The sequence below is a fragment of the Carassius auratus genome, chromosome 13, assembly GCF_003368295.1.
Source record: "Carassius auratus strain Wakin chromosome 13, ASM336829v1, whole genome shotgun sequence".
Classification (NCBI taxonomy): Eukaryota; Metazoa; Chordata; class Actinopteri; order Cypriniformes; family Cyprinidae; genus Carassius; species Carassius auratus.
This window is the reverse complement of record NC_039255.1, coordinates 1,385,567-1,404,703: the sequence shown is the minus strand read 5'-3', so window position 1 is coordinate 1,404,703 and position 19,137 is coordinate 1,385,567. Positions and strand designations below refer to the sequence as shown.

General features: G+C 39.4%; 1 protein-coding gene across 1 annotated transcript in view; it reads left to right on the top strand.

Moving 5' to 3' along the window:
• Positions 1–19,137, top strand: part of ptk7b (protein tyrosine kinase 7b) — a 28,518-nt gene that overhangs the window by 3,033 nt on the left and 6,348 nt on the right. The window contains exons 2-11 of the mRNA XM_026277732.1: positions 9,404–9,700; positions 10,558–10,660; positions 10,803–10,966; positions 11,711–11,858; positions 15,909–16,039; positions 17,277–17,543; positions 18,280–18,416; positions 18,513–18,648; positions 18,823–18,942; positions 19,026–19,137. The exon at positions 19,026–19,137 is cut by the window's right edge and continues 38 nt beyond it. Coding sequence (XP_026133517.1) covers positions 9,404–9,700; positions 10,558–10,660; positions 10,803–10,966; positions 11,711–11,858; positions 15,909–16,039; positions 17,277–17,543; positions 18,280–18,416; positions 18,513–18,648; positions 18,823–18,942; positions 19,026–19,137 — 1,615 coding nt within the window. The remainder of the gene's footprint in view (positions 1–9,403; positions 9,701–10,557; positions 10,661–10,802; positions 10,967–11,710; positions 11,859–15,908; positions 16,040–17,276; positions 17,544–18,279; positions 18,417–18,512; positions 18,649–18,822; positions 18,943–19,025) is intronic.

Below are 19,137 nucleotides of genomic sequence, written 5' to 3'. Positions count from 1 at the left end.
TCATACCACACAGCTTCTTTCAAAGTTCAGCTGCTTACATTTTCAAAACTTGATTATTTTGACACCATAAAAGAAAAGAACTGCACACACAAAATGCCAAATACCTCTCCTCTCTTGCACATCTCTTGCAAAAAATAAAGCACTGTGTTAAAAATATCACAAACACATCTCAAAAACAGTTGTCTTATGTTGCAAACACCTTTGCCATAATGTGATATGTTTGGATATATCATACACACAGTTATTCAAAGTCTAAAGCTGTTCTTTCACGAGCTCCTGTGTACAGTTCTGTTCATGATGGAAAGTAATTGGCAGAGAGATGTTAAAAAATACATAAGAAACACAAGCACGATTGAAACTCAAGTTTTTATTTTTACTGTAAGCATCTGTGCTGTGAAGAGAGTATCACACAGAAGAAGAGAAACACATCAGCCGTGTGTAGTTGTGTAGATGTGTGTTCAGTGAGGAGTTAGTCAGGCTTTTTGATTGACTGGGTTTGAAAAAGGAGATCAAGATATTTCCTCTTACGTGTGTGTGTGTTTTATAGAGAATTGTGTGTTGTTGGCAAAAAGTGTTTTATGAAATTGAAAACCGACTCAAGGGTTTTCAGGTAGTGGGCGGAGCCAATTCACAAACGGTAGCCTCATTGGCTGGCACTCACCTATTATCGTCCCTATTTTGCTTTGAGCAAATCAGTTCAAGCGAACGCACAAAACCTGATTAATATTCATGAATCCAGTGGCTCGTTAATCCTTAGTGTGTTATTAGTAGAATTCGTATCACTATAATTATTTTTTTTTTACAGAAATGCTGAATGACCAAAAAAGCAGCACCACACGTCCAGTTAAAATGTTCAGTTAAAGTGACTAATATGGGTTGAAACATGGTTATCAAGTTTATTTCTAATTAATAAAGTTTGAGTGACTGATGTTAATAGTGTACTTTCAGATATTTAAAAACTCTGGCATTTTAGCTTTATATAGTCCGGCAAGAAAACTTTTTAAAATTTACTAGCCAATGGCGATTCACTTGTTTGTGTGTGTGTGTGTGTGTGTGTTTGTTATAATAATGCATAATATTTACTATTTCTTATCATTTATTTGTTCCTCCATGCACTGGACACTGTTCTCCATGTTTTGCTGTCGTGTCTAATGAAGGATCTGTTCTGTGTATGTTATTGACTAATGTGTGATTTGAAAGCTTTGTTTGATTTCGAGCACAGGTGAAATGGTTTTGAAGTGATCATTTGTTTTAGTCAGTGCTTCTGTGAATTAAGTTTGAAGGTTTGGATTTGTGTTAAGGTTTTGAGGAAATGTGTTACGTTTTCAAGGAATGTGTTTTAGCAATTTAACTGTAATAGCCAGATTTATTTCTAGTGGCATTAAACTGTGCCGTCTCAGAGACTGGACTGGTCTGGACTGAGGGGGTCATTACTCTCAATGACAGAAATAAGATGCTCTGTAATTGACCTTTGACCTTCCTCTTTGGTTACCATGGTAACATGCCAACATCACCACTCTCAACTAGCATAGGCTTTATCTTCTGGCTGTTTGTCAGGGTTTGCTCTCTTGGCTGTGTTGAGGTGCATTATGGGATCATCAGCAGGTTGAACTTCCTCTGTTCATTAGCCAGAGCATTAGGCTCAGATGGGCTCCTGGCTCAGGGATCGTCCTGTATGGATTGTTGGCTGGTCTGGGTTTGCATTTGAACTTGATGCCCTTTAAGGGCCGGATGGGAAACACAGAGCGCTTGGGAATGTCTGTGAGGCAGAACGGAGCCTAACGGCCCCTCGTTTCTCCCCAGGATATGGGTACATTTACCAAACCAGAGCTATTGTCTTGCCTGTATGGACAGAACACAGAAGTGAAAATCAATACGTCAATATGCTATGTGAAGTGGGGGGTGGGGGGGTTTGTGTGTGTGTGTGTGTGTCTTGTCTACCGAGTCTCTGCCTTTCTCACACAGAACAACCTTCTTGATGATTCCGAAGTGGACATTCAGGTGAGACTGCCTTGCTCTGTTGTTGAAGTCCTAAGACTGGCAAGAATGGGATCCAAATCTTCAGTACTTATCCTGCTTGATCTGTCCGCTGCTTTCGACACGGGTAACCAACAGATCCTCCTATCAACCCTACTGGCAAAAGGCATCTCAGGAACAACACTTCAATGGTTTGAGTCTTACCTATCAGAGAGGTCCTTCAAAGGATCTTGGAGAGGTGAAGTGTCCAAGTCTCAACATCTAACTACTGGGGTGCCTCAGGGCTCAGTTCTTGCACCACTTCTCTTCTCTGTCTACATGGCATCATTAGGTTCTGTCATTCAGAAACATGGCTTTTCATACCACTGCTATGCTGATGACACCCAACTCTTCCTCTCATTCCATCCTGATGATCCAACGGTAGCTATTCACATCTCAGCTTGTCTAGCAGACATTTCTTCCTGGATGGTGGACCATCACCTTCAACTCAACCTTGCCAAGACAGAACTGCTTGTGATTCCAGCAAACCCATCGTTCCATCACAATTTCACCATCAAGTTAGGCACATCAACCATAACTCCTTCAAAAACAGCTAGAAGCCTTGGAGTTATGATTTATGATCAGCTGACTTTCTCAGACCACATTGCTAAAACTGTCCGATCCTGCAGATTTGCTTTATTCAACATCAAGAAGATCAAGCCCTTTCTTTGGGAACATGCTGCACAACTCCTTGTTCAAGCTCTTGTTCTGTGGCTGGACTATTGCAATGCTCTCGTGGCAGGTCTTCCAGCCAATTCTATCAAACCTTTACAATTAATCCAGAACGCGGCAGCAAGATTAATTTTTAATGAGCCAAAAAGAATACACGTCACACCTCTGTTTATCAATTTGCACTGGCTTCCAATAGCTGCTCGCATAAAATTCAAGGCATTGATGTTTGCCTACAAAACTACCACTGGCTCTGCACCCATTTACCTAAATTCATTACTTCAGACTTATGTGCCTCTAGAAGCTTGTGTTCTGCAAGTGAACGTCTCTTGATTGTGCCATCCCAAAGAAGCACAAAGTCACTTTTGCAGACTTTAATTTAAAAAAAAAGTGAAGAAATTTTGTTTCCCTCCTGGGTGGAATGACCTGCCTAATTCAATCTGAACAGCTTCACACATCTTCAAGAATCGGCTTAAAACGTATCTCTTCCATCTTTATTGGACCCTCTAACTTTAGCACTCACTATTCTAATTCTGTTCTTTAGAATATAAATAAATAAATATCTAATTACCTTTTTAATCTTTTTGTAATCTATCTATTTTTATTATACAATTAAAAAAAAGACATCTAACACTAGCTCGCTCTATTATTTTTCTATTCTATCAGTTTTCTTTTTCTTTTTTATATTATTTAAAAGCCCTTGCTATGTATTCTGCGTTTACGCTAACTGAGACTTGTTATAGCACTTATCATTGCTCTTTTGTTGTTTTTGATTGCTTCCATTGTCCTCATTTGTAAGTCGCTTTGGATAAAGCGTCTGCTAAATGACTAAATGTAATGTAAATGTCTATCTGTGCGTGTGTGTGTGTGTGTGTGAGAGAGAGAGAGAGAGAGAGAGGCTGTTTTAGACTGACAAATGTTTCAAGTGCAATAGAAGTGAAATTGCTGGTGAGGGGGAAGGGGCTTCAGTCGCTCATATCAGATGAACCTTCAGTGCGCGCGCGCGCGTGCGTGTGTGTGTGTGTGTGTGCGTGTGTGTGTGTGTGTGTGTGTGTGTGTGTGTGTCTTTGGGTTTTAGAAAGGTTAATTCTCCCTTTCACAGACTAAAGCCTTAAAAATGTCTTATTTGACCTCTCATCTGTCATTTTGCATCAAATGTGTCTTGATTTATGAATCTTTAGACATTAACACTGCAACACAGTGATGTGTGTGTGTGTGTGTGTGTGTGTGTGTGTGTGGTGACAGATTTTGAGCCTCAGGTCCGAAACACACTTGTGTTCATGAACAGATTGGCTCAATTTCACATCATTGTCCGTTGAAACCACCCTTCATTCGCTAAATCAACAATATTTCAGAATAATAACGTCTTTCAGAAGTAGTTGGAAATAAATATAGTGGCTGTCACCGGATGGACAGCAGATTCTGCCTGTGTCTGTTTTATAGACAGTAAAGGGTGCCGTCAGGGGCTTATGGGATATCGTCCTGACAGAGGTCATGTCCCCCTGGCCACCGTTCACAAACAATTCATATCTTACCCATCAGCCTCCTGTCTCTCCTGTTTCTCTTTCCTGCATTTATTCATGATTTCAGTCACATGACTCAGTGCAGACACAGTATAATGTGAGTGTGTGTTCACTGCCTTATACACTTACACACTGTGTGTGTCTACACATATAGATAGATATTGTGCTGACTCCATCATCATTAACTCTCTCATTGTGTTACTGATGGTGTTCCCATAATGCCCTGCTCCCGTCTCATGAAGTCATGTGTCAGCAGCTGAATATAAAGCGAGTGTGTGGAGGCTGCTGATGGGAAGGTGGATGTGCAGCATCTGGAGATGAACTGACAGACAGATGAACCATGTGTGTGTTTCTCTAGCGACATGTGTTTTGGAGAAGAGTCACAGGAAGTACAGAGTCAGGGCAGGTGAATAATTAGCTGTCATCAATAACAGCCTCTCTCTCTCTCTCTCTCTTCTGAATGAGAGACAGCTTCTTCTGTCATTAGGAGTGAGTGTGTGTGTGTGTGTGTGTGTGTGAGTGACTAATTCTCTTACCATACCTTTAACTCAAGTTCCATATAAACTGATTAGCAAAAATTGTGTTTGGCCCAGTTCTTTGTTTCTGACGTCCATAAAGCTTTGAGTTTTTTGGACCCAGATAAGTATGCAGTGCCTGATGAGTTGGAACCATTTTATCTAAAGCTAGCAGCTGTTGACTTATTAATTTAATCTTTCTATTTCCCCATGTGCAGTCCCGAAGATCTGGAAGTCTTTTGTTTCACTGCATTTGAACAATTGTAGTTCAGTCTTTCATGTAGAACACAGTGTGTGCTTTTAAAAGATTGAACTTCATCTGTTTTGTGAGTTTTTAAAGGTGTCCCTCAGGGGTCTGTTCTGGGACCCATTTCATTTTCTTTGTATATAATAATAACATTTGCATTAATATTCCCAATGCTAGGTACCATCTTTATGCAGATGATACTGCTGTTTATCGCTGTGCTTCATCATTCTCACTAGCTCTTCGTTATTTACAGTCAGTGTTCACTGAGAACGCTCTTTAGTGCTTCATTCAGTGGGTGATCTCACAGCTCTTCAGCCGGCGTTTCCAGGAACTGAGGCCTCACCGGAATCAGACGAGCACACAGACATTATTAGACTGTGCTGAGCTGGATAATGACTGGAGTGAAGATGGAAGTGAGTTTGGCCTGCTGGAGGCTTTAGTGTCTGGGCTGTTCCAGCAGACCGTCTCAGTTCTCTTTCATTTAATCTCTTTTCCATATTCATCCGGAGTTTCCATGTTTTTCTTGGATCGTCTACATTCAAAGTGCTTTTCCTTCCATGGTTAATAGATCAGATTGGAAGTGAAGATCATCAGGCTCTTATCTGCTGCGCTCGTGTTTGATCGCCAGCTTCACGCTGTAATCTGCTGCCGATTGTTTTTGTTTCTACAGGCTTGTGATGAATGATGATGATGATGATCGTGTTTGCCGTGTGAAAGGCATTATCGTTAGAGAACTGCAGGAAACTGTTAACTGGGAGATTTGATGGACGTATGAAAAGCCTTTTTAGTATTTCTTTGTTATTCTAACATTTAATTCTAGCAATGCCCAAAAAAAAAAACGAAACCAAAAAGCCCATAAATATTAACTTTTGTAATTTTTTTTAAATAATAATCATCACTTTATTATTTTTCTAAACGTATAAATTATTGTAGAATATATTATTATGAATTAAATAAAGTAATAATAATATCACAATAATAATATTTATTGTTTTATTATTCTTTTTTATTAAATTATTATTATGAAATACTTTACCGTTCCATAGTATTATAGTGAACATTTTTTTTATTTGTTTATTTTTATAATTTCATAAAAAAAATAATAATAATAACAAATATTAATGATAATAACTCTAAAAAATGCAATTAGATTAGTTTCACCAATGTGTTCTGCCTATTTTTAATGAAATAATGCAGGTGACACTTGATGATTGTGCCATTGTTCAGACGTTTCTGGTTCGCACTGCACCACAAAGTGACTTTATACACATTCAGAAGGCTTGAGCTGTAAAGAGACTCTGAGTCTGTTATTGAGATGTTAAAGAGAGGAGGTTTTGTGCGGTTCCCATCCGTCGCCATGTTCAGTCTTCATCCAGGTATCTTACACTTGTGGTCCGGAGGAGATTATGAACAGGAGCTGGAAGATCATCATAAACACATGAATGATGACAGTACACACAGTGAACAATAGCGTCTTTATGCCTCGTCTCTGAAGGGCCCCGGGCCCCAGATGTGTCACGGGTAATGAGGCGGTAACGGAAGATTCTGGGTGGCCACACATTTACTGTAATGCTCTAATGGTTTCAGACATTTTTACTGCGTTGTTGTGATAACGGCTGGTCACAGTGACAATAGAAGCTTAATTTGTGGAGCCGGACGGATGGATGTGAACGGGTGAAGTGATGAAAACACGTCCCTCATGACTGAACGCAACACTCGTTTAGGAGTTTAATGAGGGCGAGCTTGTTTCAACCTGACTTTCATCCCCTACTCTCCTTACTGTTCACTTCTGAGAAGTAAATACAATCTAATGAAACGAAAACTTGAAATCAGTTTTTTGTTTAAATTTCAGTTAACATTTATTTTGTAACAAAAAAAAAAAAAAAAAGATTTTAATGGTTTTTAGTTTTAGTTAATTATAATAACCCTGTTCTGATGTTAGCTCATGCAACATGCAGGTCAAATATTTTAAGATAAAATATTTAATTTTGTGTTTGTGTGTTACATGTTGATTGTTTTTGTTAAGATTATTTATTTATTTATTTTAATTCCCCATCTGGTAAATTTCGGTCAACTCATAAAGCCCAGTTTGAGAAACCTTGATCTGTATCAGACTATATTACACCTTTATAGAAAAGTGATTGAAATAAATCTATATTGAAAACATGCACTACCAGACAGAATTCCTCCAGTCTTCAGTGTCACATGATCTTCAGAAATCTTTATAATATGATGATTTACTGCTCAAAAACATTTCCTGACCCTACAGCTGCACATCACAGAAATAGATTACACTTCAACAGATTCACACAGAAAACAGCTGTTTGAAATAGTAAAAATATTTCACAGTATTACTGTTTTTGCTAATTAACCCTAGTTAATGAATACTTCCTGAACTATTTTCAATGACGATCAGTGGTGAATCCTAGAGTGCTGATCATGTCTTGAGTTTGTCTGGAGAACAGCAGAAGGCCCACAAAGAGAGGAAGCAGATGGGATGCTTGTTGCCATGTCAACGTCACTGTACTGTACTGTACTGTAGTATAATGTAGTGTAATGTACAGTGTGCAGCTTCAGCAGACTGATCCTCATCTCATTGTGTGAGAGCTGCTGAATGATCACAGTCACAGAACTGGAGCTGATGTTTGACCCAGGTTCAGATGAATAAGTAAATCCTCACTGCTCCACCATCAGTGTCCTGGGTTCTGGATGATCCTGTGATCGTTTACTGATCCTAGTGATGCTCTAAACCCGTATGACTTTGTTCGTTTAACAAACCTGCTATCTTGTCTCCTTATGTGTTCAATAAAGCAGCTGTGCTTCCTCCAGTGCTTCCATATTGTCCTGAACTTTTCTGATGTCATTTCATAGTATTTTACAGGTTGTCCAGATGAAATGCTTTAATAACACACAGATGTTCCATAAAAGTATGATTTCAAAAAGCAAGCATAGATGTGTGAGATGCTGTGCTGATCTTAAGAGACGGACGGCTCTGATTCTGCCTGAAGCTTTTCTTCCACATGCCTGAATAATGTATGGAAGCTTTTAGTGGCCCACCTTAAGAGCTTCATGGTATTACAGGAAAAGATACAAAAAATAAAGCGTCTTTGACATTTGATACAGACACTCGATGTGTGTTGACATGTAAGACGCTCCGTTTTACACGTGATGTCACACGCTTGTCAGTTCATGCATCTGAAGACCTCAGTGCTTACATGACACTTAACCAAACCGGTAACAAGTGCTTAACTAACCCAGGAACAAGCCCTTAACCAACCCGGAAACAAGAACTTAACTTACCCAAGAACAACGCATAACCAACCCATGAATAAGTGCTTAACCAATCTGGAAACAAGAGCTTTACCCACCCAGGAACAAGAACTTAATCTGGAAACAAGTATTTCACTAACCCAGGAACAAGAGCCTAACCAATCCAGAAACACAAGCTTAACAAACCTGGAAACAAGTACTTAACCAACCCAGCAACCATAAAGGCAGAAATAATGATGTTTTTACTCCGTATCAGTCATTTTAGTGATACTATTACATTTTCTCATTTTAGTAAGTTTTTTGTAATTTTGTTGTGTTTTTGTCTTTTTAATTGGTTGTTTATATAGTTTATTTCTGTTTTAGTTTTAATTATTTTGGCACATTAGCTTAAACTAAATGGAAATGAAAATGTTGCATTTTAGTTGACTTAAAAAAACACTTCTCAATATTTTTTTTCAGCAAATATCTAAGGATTCTTAAATCAAGATACTTATAACGACATAAAGATGTCTTGTTTTCCGAGGAACTGAAGCAAGAATTAATGAATTGAATTGAATTGAAAGAGAAAGCACATTTATTTTCTGAGGCCACTGGCAGACATGTGTCCTGCTATTAATCATAAACTCTGACTTTATCTTCTGATCTTAAATCATTTTGCATGTCCAGTAAATCGAATGTTTAGAAACTGAGGAAGAACATCACGTTCTGCAGAATTAACTCCTGATAATGCTTTTCTCCTCCGCTCAGCTTGTTTACTAATCTAGTTTTGACTAATCCTGTCATTGTGTTTTATGAACGCTGTGATTTTCTGACAAATTGCTTGTGATTATTGATATTTGTGTGATACGTTGCATGGATTAAAGTGCTGAATGAATGCTAGTAGATGTAAGACTGAGCGCACATGTGATGACTGCTGATGGGATTGATGTGATGTGATGAGGTCTGTACTCTGTAGATGAGCTCAGAGCTCCTGATGATGATGATGATGATGAAGGTTGTGTTTGTGTTGTCAGTGTTGAAGCTCACGTGTCTCACTGTATCATTAATGAATGCAAACATGCTGTTCGTTTCTACACAGTTTGATTTGTCTCCACTCATCCATCTGTTGTGAGTGTGTCAGTGTTTTGTTCAGTAGTTTGACTGCTTCTCTGTGTGTCTCTCAGTCTTCATCATCCAGGCGTCTTCGCTCCGGTTCTCCGAGGAGCCGCAGTCTCAGGATGCGTTACACGGCCGCAGTGCTATCCTGCGCTGTGAGCTCAGCGGCCCGGAGGACATGCGCTTCTGGTGGACACAGGACGGCCGGCGCGTGCAGGACTCGAACCGCCGCTTCCAGGAGGGCAGTAACCTGAAGTTCACCGCGGTGGACCGTCACACAGACACCGGCAGCTTCCAGTGTGTAGCGTCCAGCAGCTCCACCGGAGACACCCTGACCTCCGCCAGCGCCTCCTTCAACATCAAGTGTGAGCAGAGCTTCAGCTGCGAGTGTGTGTGTGTGTGTGTGTGTGTCTCTGGAGACCAGACGTCACGATTCCAGTCATATCTCTCTCTCTCTCTCTCTCTCTCTCAGTTCATCCAGTGTCTCTCTCTCTCTCTCTCTCTCTCTCTCTCAGTTCATCCAGTGTCTCTCTCTCTCTCTCTCAGTTCATCCAGTGTCTCTCTCTCTCTCTCTCTCTCTCTCTCTCTCTCTCAGTTCATCCAGTGTCTCTCTCTCTCTCTCTCTCTCTCTCTCTCTCTCTCAGTTCATCCAGTGTCTCTCTCTCTCTCTCTTGCGTGTCATGTTGCAGTGATAGGCGTCTCGCCCTCAGCTGTGTAATTATTCCTGCTGTTATGTTTGGTTTCACACTTTTTTTCTGCATGAATCTTTTGTGGATTTTTAAGCACATTCAGCTTGATTTCATCTGTTTCAGTCACATTACTTTTACTCTCATCCACCATATTTATGAGTATTTACAGGGTAAAATAATGAAACACATGAACAGAGAGGCAATGAAAACAACATGTTTTTTAATTTAGTCTTAGTCCTTAAGTCAAATACCCTTTTTAGGTTTTAGCATTTATTTTTTTACTATTTTTTTACTAATTCTTTTTTTTTTTTGTTAAATCTAAATTTAGTTGACTAAATGTTTTAGTTAATGAGAAGTTTAAAAAGTCAAATTTAGTCATGCTGCATAATGGTTAACAATTAATGCACAATTACTTAATATAAATAATAATAATAATAATAAACTTCATTGTTAGAGAAACTTTGAATCGGGACAGACTTGTCTTTTAGTCTTTCACTGTAGTCATGGTTGTGGATGTTGTGGTGTGTCCTCAGGGCTGGAGAGGGGGCCGGTCACCATGAATGACCCCGCCTCAGAGGCGGAGCTAGAGGAGGCTGAGCGAATCGTACTGCAGTGTCACATTGATGGACATCCACGGTGAGCCCAGCCTTCTGAATTTATATCTTGCAAACTCAGAATTGTGAGCTAAAACTATTTTTTATTCCATGGCAGAAATGATCTTCCATAGATTAGAGATGTGTTTCTAATCATACTCTACTGACAAGATGTTTCTGAGCAGGCCGAGCAGTAAATGGTTCAAAGATGGAGTTCAGCTGGACAGAAAGGACCGGATCCTGACACTGACCAACATCAGCACAGGGGATTCTGGGATATACTCCTGCTGTGCTCAGAATGCTGCAGGAAAAGTGTGCAGTAACAGCAACATCAGCCTCAGTATCATCGGTAAGATTATTAGAGGTGAACAGACACAAGCGCAGGTTCTTCTACATTAGATTGGTTGTGTAGATCATATCAGAGTATCAGAGAGAGCATGTTTAGTTATGTGTGAGAAGACATTGACTGCTTGTGTGTGTGTGTGTGTGTGTGTTCTGTAATGTTTGTCACCTCATGCGCAGCTAAACAGAAATGTATGAAGCGTAACCCAACACCTCGGCCGGTCTGCCCACACACACACACACACACACACACACACCTGCGCTGCTCACGCATAGGGCTGGGTATCATTGCTGCTTCTTTCTTTTTTCATATCTGTCTGATATAGACGTGTCTGTCTGATCTACAGTGTGACATGATCATCAATTTTTTTATTTTTTTACTTAAAATGAACATGCAAACACAAAATTAACTTGATGAAATGATCATTAAATACTGAACAGATCAGTATTTGACTTTAATGACTGTGAGTTGTTTCATTAGTAACTATATGAATATGTTTATTTAATGTGACGATGTTTATAAATGTGACTGTAAATCAGAGGAGGATGATTTATAGAATCACATCCTGCAGGAGCACAAGGATTAAACGGAGGGACGGTCGGATGAGTTTCTGTCTGACCCAGGTGTGCTAAAGATCAAAGGTCACAGGTGCGGTCAGTGCTGTTAGCAGCTGGCAATAATGAAAGGGGACGAGTAGATGAGTGAGTGTGTATATTAATAAGATTGTGGGTGACTCTTCTGTGTGTTCAGATAAGTCTGTTCCCCGTTTGCTGGTGTCTCCGGTGGATCAGGTGGTCCTGCGTAATGAGGAGGCCGTGTTTCACTGTCAGTTCAGATCCAAGCCGCCGCCGCTGATCGAGTGGTTCCATGATGCAGAACCCGTCATCAACAAATCAGGGTGAGATGCTTCATATCCTGAGTGTTTCCTAATGCATTCATCACTAGCAGACACTCAAACAGGCTCCAGCTCTTTACTGGACAGTTTTTACATTCTTTAAGTGTTGAGAGGATAAGGGTGAGTGGGAATTGACAGTGTGAGGACATTAAAATGACAAAAACAACAAAATGACCAAAACTTTAAGTAAAAATGAAAAAGTGTACAAATCTATGTACAAATTCTAAACTTTCATTCATATATATATATATATATATATATATATATATATATATATATATATATATATATATATATATATATATAAAATCTGAAAATTTATCAATCTGAACTAAAAAATAAAAATGGTTAGAAACTCTATAGACTGTGTGAGTCTATACATAAAGCTGTTCAAAAGGTCTGACCACCCACAGATAAATGATCCATCACTGGTGCATCATGGGAAGTGCAGTGAATGTTGGGGCATGTTCAGCAGTGATGCTCTGCTTTGATGCGTTAATAACATCCTGCACTAATCTCAACACTTTAAAACTGTGGCGTACTGCAGATCTCTGACTCCACGTGATCTCTGATCCAGATTCATGCTCATGACGTCTCCCGAAACATTACAGACCCTTTTCATTTCAAGCTTCATGTCAAATCAAGTCAAGTCACCTTTATTTATATAGCACTTTTAGGGCTGGGCAATATAGCCAAAAAAAATATAGCAATATAGTTTTTTTTTCATTTCAGTTGATATCAATAATTATCACAATAAATGTCAGATCTTTATTTAAAGTTTAAAGCCAGACTTTTGCTCCAGATTGAAAGTTGTAGAAACCATTTTTTTCCTTAAGAAAATAAATATCTAAATATAAAAATGTATTACTTAGTTTCTGCATGTTCTAATGAGTGATATTGTTTCAAATCAAGAAACAGGTTTGGGTTGCCTGATAATAATAATAATATTACAAATTTTTGTCTCTTAGAAATGCATATTCGCTGGCATCTTGACTTAGGATGCAGAGGTACATTTTTGTTCATTATAAAAATCAGTAACATCTGTAAATATTGTAGCAACCTCAGTTTTATATTGTTATATTTATTCTGATCAAGTTTTTATTTATTTATTTGCACTTTGATCCGAGCGGATAAACAGTCCATGTGGTGCGACTCAAATGAGTCGCGCTGTTTAGTTTAGCTTTTGGCACAATAAACATTTATATTGAATATTTATCTAACTATATCACAATAATTATCATTATCGAATTATCTCGCAGCCCTAACTGATTTATACAATACTGGTTGTGTCAAACAGCTTTACAGCGTTAAACAGCAAAATAGATAATATCTGTCAATAATGCAAGAAGACAATAACAGAGTCATTTTTCAGTTAAAGTCAATTCATTGACGTTTCAGTGATGTCATCATCCAGTTCAGGTCTCTTCCACTAGTGTCTGTGCAATCAATCAAGTGTCCAAAACCTATCAAGCCAAAGGAACCAAAACTCCATCGGTGACAGAAATGGAGAAAAAACCTTGGGAGAAATCAGGCTCTGTCAGGGGCCAATTCTCCTCTGACCAGACCAGACCAGCATGATTTGGTTTAATTCCAGGCTGCAGCACCGGTCAGAATGAGCAGAGGACTCTTCTGGTTCCCGTGGTCTTGTGAAGGCTGTCGAGGTGAGGGGGTCTTTTCAGGGGTCTGTCTCTGGGACTCCTCTAGTTTACATGCTCTCCGCTGACATTCAGGGATGTAGAGGTCATTTCTAGGAGCTGTTCCACCATCTGATGCATGGATTAACATTTGTGCATTTGACATTGAGAGCATAGGCCATAATTTAGATTATTTTTGAGATGGAAAAATGCAGTTTTACAAATGCTAGAAACGTGGCTTTCTAAGGAAAGATTGCGATCAAATAGCACACCTAGGTTCCTAACTGATGACGAAGAATTGACAGAGCAACCATCAAGTCTTAGACAGTGTTCTAGGTTATTACAAGCAGAGTTTTTAGGCCCTATGATTAACACCTCTGTTTTTTCTGAATTTAGCAGTAAGAAATTACTCGTCATCCAGTTTTTTATATTGACTATGCATTCCATTAGTTTTTCAAATTGGTGTGTTTCACCGGGCTGCGAGGAAATATAGAGCTGAGTATCATCAGCATAACAGTGAAAGCTAACATCATGTTTCCTGATGATATCTCCCAAGGGTAACATATAAAGCGTGAAGAGTAGCGGCCCTAGTACTGAGCCTTGAGGTACCATACTGCACTTGTGATCGATATGATACATCTTCATTCACTGCTACGAAATGATGCCGGTCGTATAAGTACGATTTAAACCATGACAATGAAATTCCAATAAAGCCCAAATAATTTTGTAGACTACTCAAAAAAAATATTGTGGTTGATAGTGTCAAACGCAGCACTAAGATCCAATAAAACTAATAGAGAGATACACCCACGATCAGATGATAAGAGCAGATCATTTGTAACTCTAAGGAGAGCAGTTTCAGTACTATGATACGGTCTAAATCCTGACTGGAAATCCTCACATATACCATTATTCTCTAAGAAGGAATATAATTGTGAGGATACCACCTTTTCAAGTATTTTGGAAATAAAAGGGAGTTTTGAGATCATTCTGTAATTAACTAATTCTCTAGGATCAAGTTGTGGTTTTTTTATGAGAGGCTTAATAACAGCCAGTTTGAAGGTTTTGGGGACATATCCTAATGACAATGAGGAATTAATAATAGTCAGAAGAGGATCTATGACTTCTGGAAGCACCTCTTTTAGGAGCTTAGATGGTATAGGGTCTAACACACATGTTGTTGGTTTAGATGATTTAACAAGTTTATACAATTCTTCCTCTCCTATAGTAGAGAATGAGTGGAACTGTTCCTCAGGGGATCTATAGCATCCTATCTCATGCGATACTGTGGCTGCATGGTTATAATTTTATCTCTAATAATATCGATGTTGGAAGTAAAGAAGTTCATAATGTCATTATTGTTGTGCTGTTGGGAAAGGTCTCTGTCTATTGATGCTTTATTTTTTGTTAATCTAACCATTGTACTGAATAAATGTCTGGTGTTTTATTGATCTAGCAGTATTAAATCTAAAGTCGTCATGTATAAAGTCATGCATCTTTATCATGAAGAACTGTCCACCATTGACGTCCTTTAGATGTGATGGAATTAAAACCATACAAAAAAAAAAATTCTTACACTGAAATAAAATGAAACTAAAAATATACAGATATTTTATTTCATGTAGTTGCCAAGACTATTAGTGTAATTTAAAGTACTAATAAAATTAAATAACAAATATATAGAAATGTAAAAAAAAAAAAAAATGTCTAAAACATTAACTAAAATTGAAGTGTAGACAAAAGATTACAAAATGTTAATATATAGACATTAAAAAATAATAAAAAATGACAAAAGCAATAAAATTACTAAAACTTTAAATTCAAAGTGAAGTCAGAAAATATAAAAATGAAATATAATTACAAATGTTAGTATTATTCAGGATTGTTCACAGGCGGCTCATCATGTAATTCAGGGAGACTTTATCAGTTGTGTTTGACATCAATAAGATCTGATGTTGGATATTTGCAGTGTAATCTTTCTGGGACTGTAAATATGTTTGATTCTGCTCTCATCTGACTCATGCTTTCAGTTGTTCGTCAGCTTGAAAAGTGTTCAAACACGTCTTCAGCAGTAACACACTCAGGGGATTCTGGGATTGCAGGCGTTTGCCTCTATTCAGACTGTGAATCTGAGCGTTAGATTGTGTCTGATCAGACAGATTGTGTCTGAAACCTTAAACACACACCCGTGACCCACATACTTCACTCAACAACAGTAAACACAGCTCTAATCAACACTAATCAACACATTTGTGGCAGAATTGTTTGTATTCTGGTTATTAATAAAATTAACAATGTATTTTGTTTTTTGTTGAATTCTGTAAAATTGTGATTTTACTATTTTAATTACATTTTATAGTGATCTTGCAGTGGTTTATTGCTGTAACTAACCGTGTGTGTGTGTGTGTGTGTGTGTCAGGGTCGTGGTGTATGCTAACGGCACACTGCACATCACTCAGGTGAAGCAGCGCAGCACAGGTGTGTATAAATGTGTGGCTCAGTATGGAGAAAACAAACAAGTACATGTGGAGGCAGCGCTCAGGATTGCAGGTGAGAGAACACACACACACTCTCACACTCACACACACACTCTCACACTCACACACTGGTATTCCTATCATTATGGGGAGCATAATATCATAGGCATAATGGTTTTTATACTGTACAAACTGTATTTTCTAGCTCCATCTTATGACTGATTTATAAAAGTCTTTTTAGCTATTTAGCTAACATATCACTAGTGGGTTGTCAAATATATATACCTTCATCTCTTCAAATAATCTGGATATTTTCTTCGTGACCTGGATAAAATCAGGTGATCCAAGTCCTCATTCTGAACTGGTTCCCCTGAGTTTTTATTTTTTAATACTTCCCATTTAACACTTCGGGGGGGGGGCGGACTCGTGACTGTTTTCAGGAAAAAAATTACAGTGTCTCTTATCTCCAACGGCTTCAGAAGTTCAAGGAGGTTCAAGAAATACACTTAAAATGTCCTCATGTTGTTTTACTTCTATTAATTGATTGCCCCCTTCATCTAGTAATTTTATACAGTAAATGAGTTTGCTGATCTTTTAGGGGATGTCATGACTAGATATGATCATATTTTGATTCTGTTACATCACATCTAGATGTTGATGAGCAGATACAATATTTTATTAGCGAATGCTCTGACATTTTGGACTTAAGCTTGTTTATCCCTGAGGCTCAGGCTTGGATCAACAACGATATCTGATCATGACGCCATTAATGCAGACGGCTTTAACATAAATGGGAAAAGATAGGCTCCAAGTATCATTTGAAATGCTGAGTGTTTCCCTACATAATTTCCAAAAGGCTGTTAGGGCATAAATTTTAATCTGATATCATTGTGGAAAAACTCAAATTGTACTAAAACTCTCTTCTCGACTATTAATTCTGTCCGAAATCCTACTATAAAGGCTTTATCTCCTCTTTTGATTGTTAAAATTTTCTTAACTTCTTTTCTGACAAAATCAATACAAGTTTTGAAATGCTTCCAATTTTTTTCTGTCAAATAGAAGTTTTTTTTGCAGTTTCGGTGTCCAATCATCCTTAGTGGCTCAACTTACTTGTGGTGTACCCCAGGGATCGGTTTTAGCACCGTTATTATTCTCGTTATGTATGCTACTACTGGGATAAATTATGTGTTTGCCGCATGTCTCACAAACACCATATCACACAAGCAAAACTGAATGTTTAACAAAAAAAAGAAAATAATGTAAAAACAGAAAATATCTGTTCTGAGATGCGGTGTTGTTTATGTCTCTAGAGATCGCAGATATGGGCGAGCGCATGTTCCAGGTTTTCTCTGCGGGACGCAGTGAGCGTGTGCGCTGTGATCCACCGCGGGGTCAGCCGGAGCCGGACGTGTGGTGGGAGCGTGCGGGAGCTCGAGTGGCGTCTGAGGGTCGAGTCCATCAGCGGGACGGAGATCTGATCTTCAGCCCCACGGACGCATCAGACTCGGGCGTCTACACGTGTGTCGCCCGCAACACGGCTGGACAGAAGCAGCAGGAGCTCGTGGTCACTGTAGCCAGTGAGTGAAACACCAAACCAAACTAAATGAATAATTAACCTCCACACTGACCACAGATGACCCAGTGAGACAGTGTTTAACCCTTCCTTTGCTGGAATGACTAATAAAAAAGAAGCTGGTCTTTCATAAGATCTGGGATTTTTAGTAGGTTCACAAATATTAAACCTATACAGACTTACTTGAAATTATAGTTAGTGAAATCCTTTTTTTTTTTTTTTTTTTAATGGAACAATTTTTTAACCTTTAGACAAAATGACCCAAAATTTTGTTGAGTATCATATCTGATCTGTCAGGCTTTTATGGTTCATATAGTGTTAAAGAGTGAGAATATGGAGGAAAAAACAGCATTTATTTAAAAAAAATGTAATTTGCTGCAGATCCTGAGGATCAGATCTGAGACTCTAAAACATGATTGATGCAGAATCAAGTAAAGCTGAGCTGCTTCAGTCCAGCAAGAGTTCATCTGGAGATATTACTGACCTTATTCTGACCTTTACTTGATCACAATCAGGAAAGTTGAAGCTGAACGCTTGTACAATTACACTGAAAGAGCTTTAACTGGACAAAACACTCTAAACGATCAGAGACAGAAGACATGCAGCAGATCCAGTGTGAAGCAGACTTAACATGTGTGCGTCAGATGTGTGTGCTGTTTAGAGACATACTAGACCCTTTAAATGAAAACTGGGATTTTATGAGAGAACCTCACTAATGTGTGTGTGTGTGTGTGTCACAGCCTCTCCAGAGTGGATCGTCCAGCCGCAGGACACACACGTGGAGGAGGGTCAGCCGGGTTTCCTGCACTGTCTCGCACGGAGCACGCCGGAGCCACGGGTCACATGGTACCGCAAGAGCGTCCCGATCACTGAGGAGGTGAGTGAGAGAGTGACCAGCAGTGACCGCAGTCTCATCAGATCACACCGCGTCAGGGTTAACACACACACACACACACACTCTGTCTGTCTGCAGGGCTCTCGTTACAAGCTCTTCTCTAACGGCACACTGAGGATCAACAGCGCAGAGGTGAAGGACAATCAGACGTACAGCTGTGTGTGTGAGACGGAGGCCGGATCGGTCAGCGCACACGCACGGATTCACATACTGGGTGAGAGAGTGTGTGTGTGTGAGTGTGTGAGAGTGTGTGTGTGTGTGTGTATGTGAGACGTAGGCCGGATCGGATCACATTTCATTGTGGTTTATGTGCAGTTACATCATCATCCTGTCGACCTGTCGCTCGTGTAGATTTACTGGTGTGTGTGTGTGTGTGTGTGTGTCTCAGAGAAGCTGAAGTTCGCTCCCGTCCCGCAGTCGTCTCAGTGTCTGCAGCTGGACAGAGAGAGCAGTGTGAGCTGTGTGGCCACAGGACGAGAGACGCCCGTCATACACTGGAGCAGAGCAGGTCACACACACCTGCAAAACCATCAGATGGACCTTGTGTTTACCTTGTGTTTGAGCAGGTTTCTCATGCGTGTGTCTCCACAGACGGAGCTGATCTCCCGTCTCACGCCGCTCAGATCAACGGGGTTCTGCGCTTCAGGACAGTGACCCGCGCAGACGGAGGAAACTACACGTGTGTGGCGTCCAGCAGCTCGCA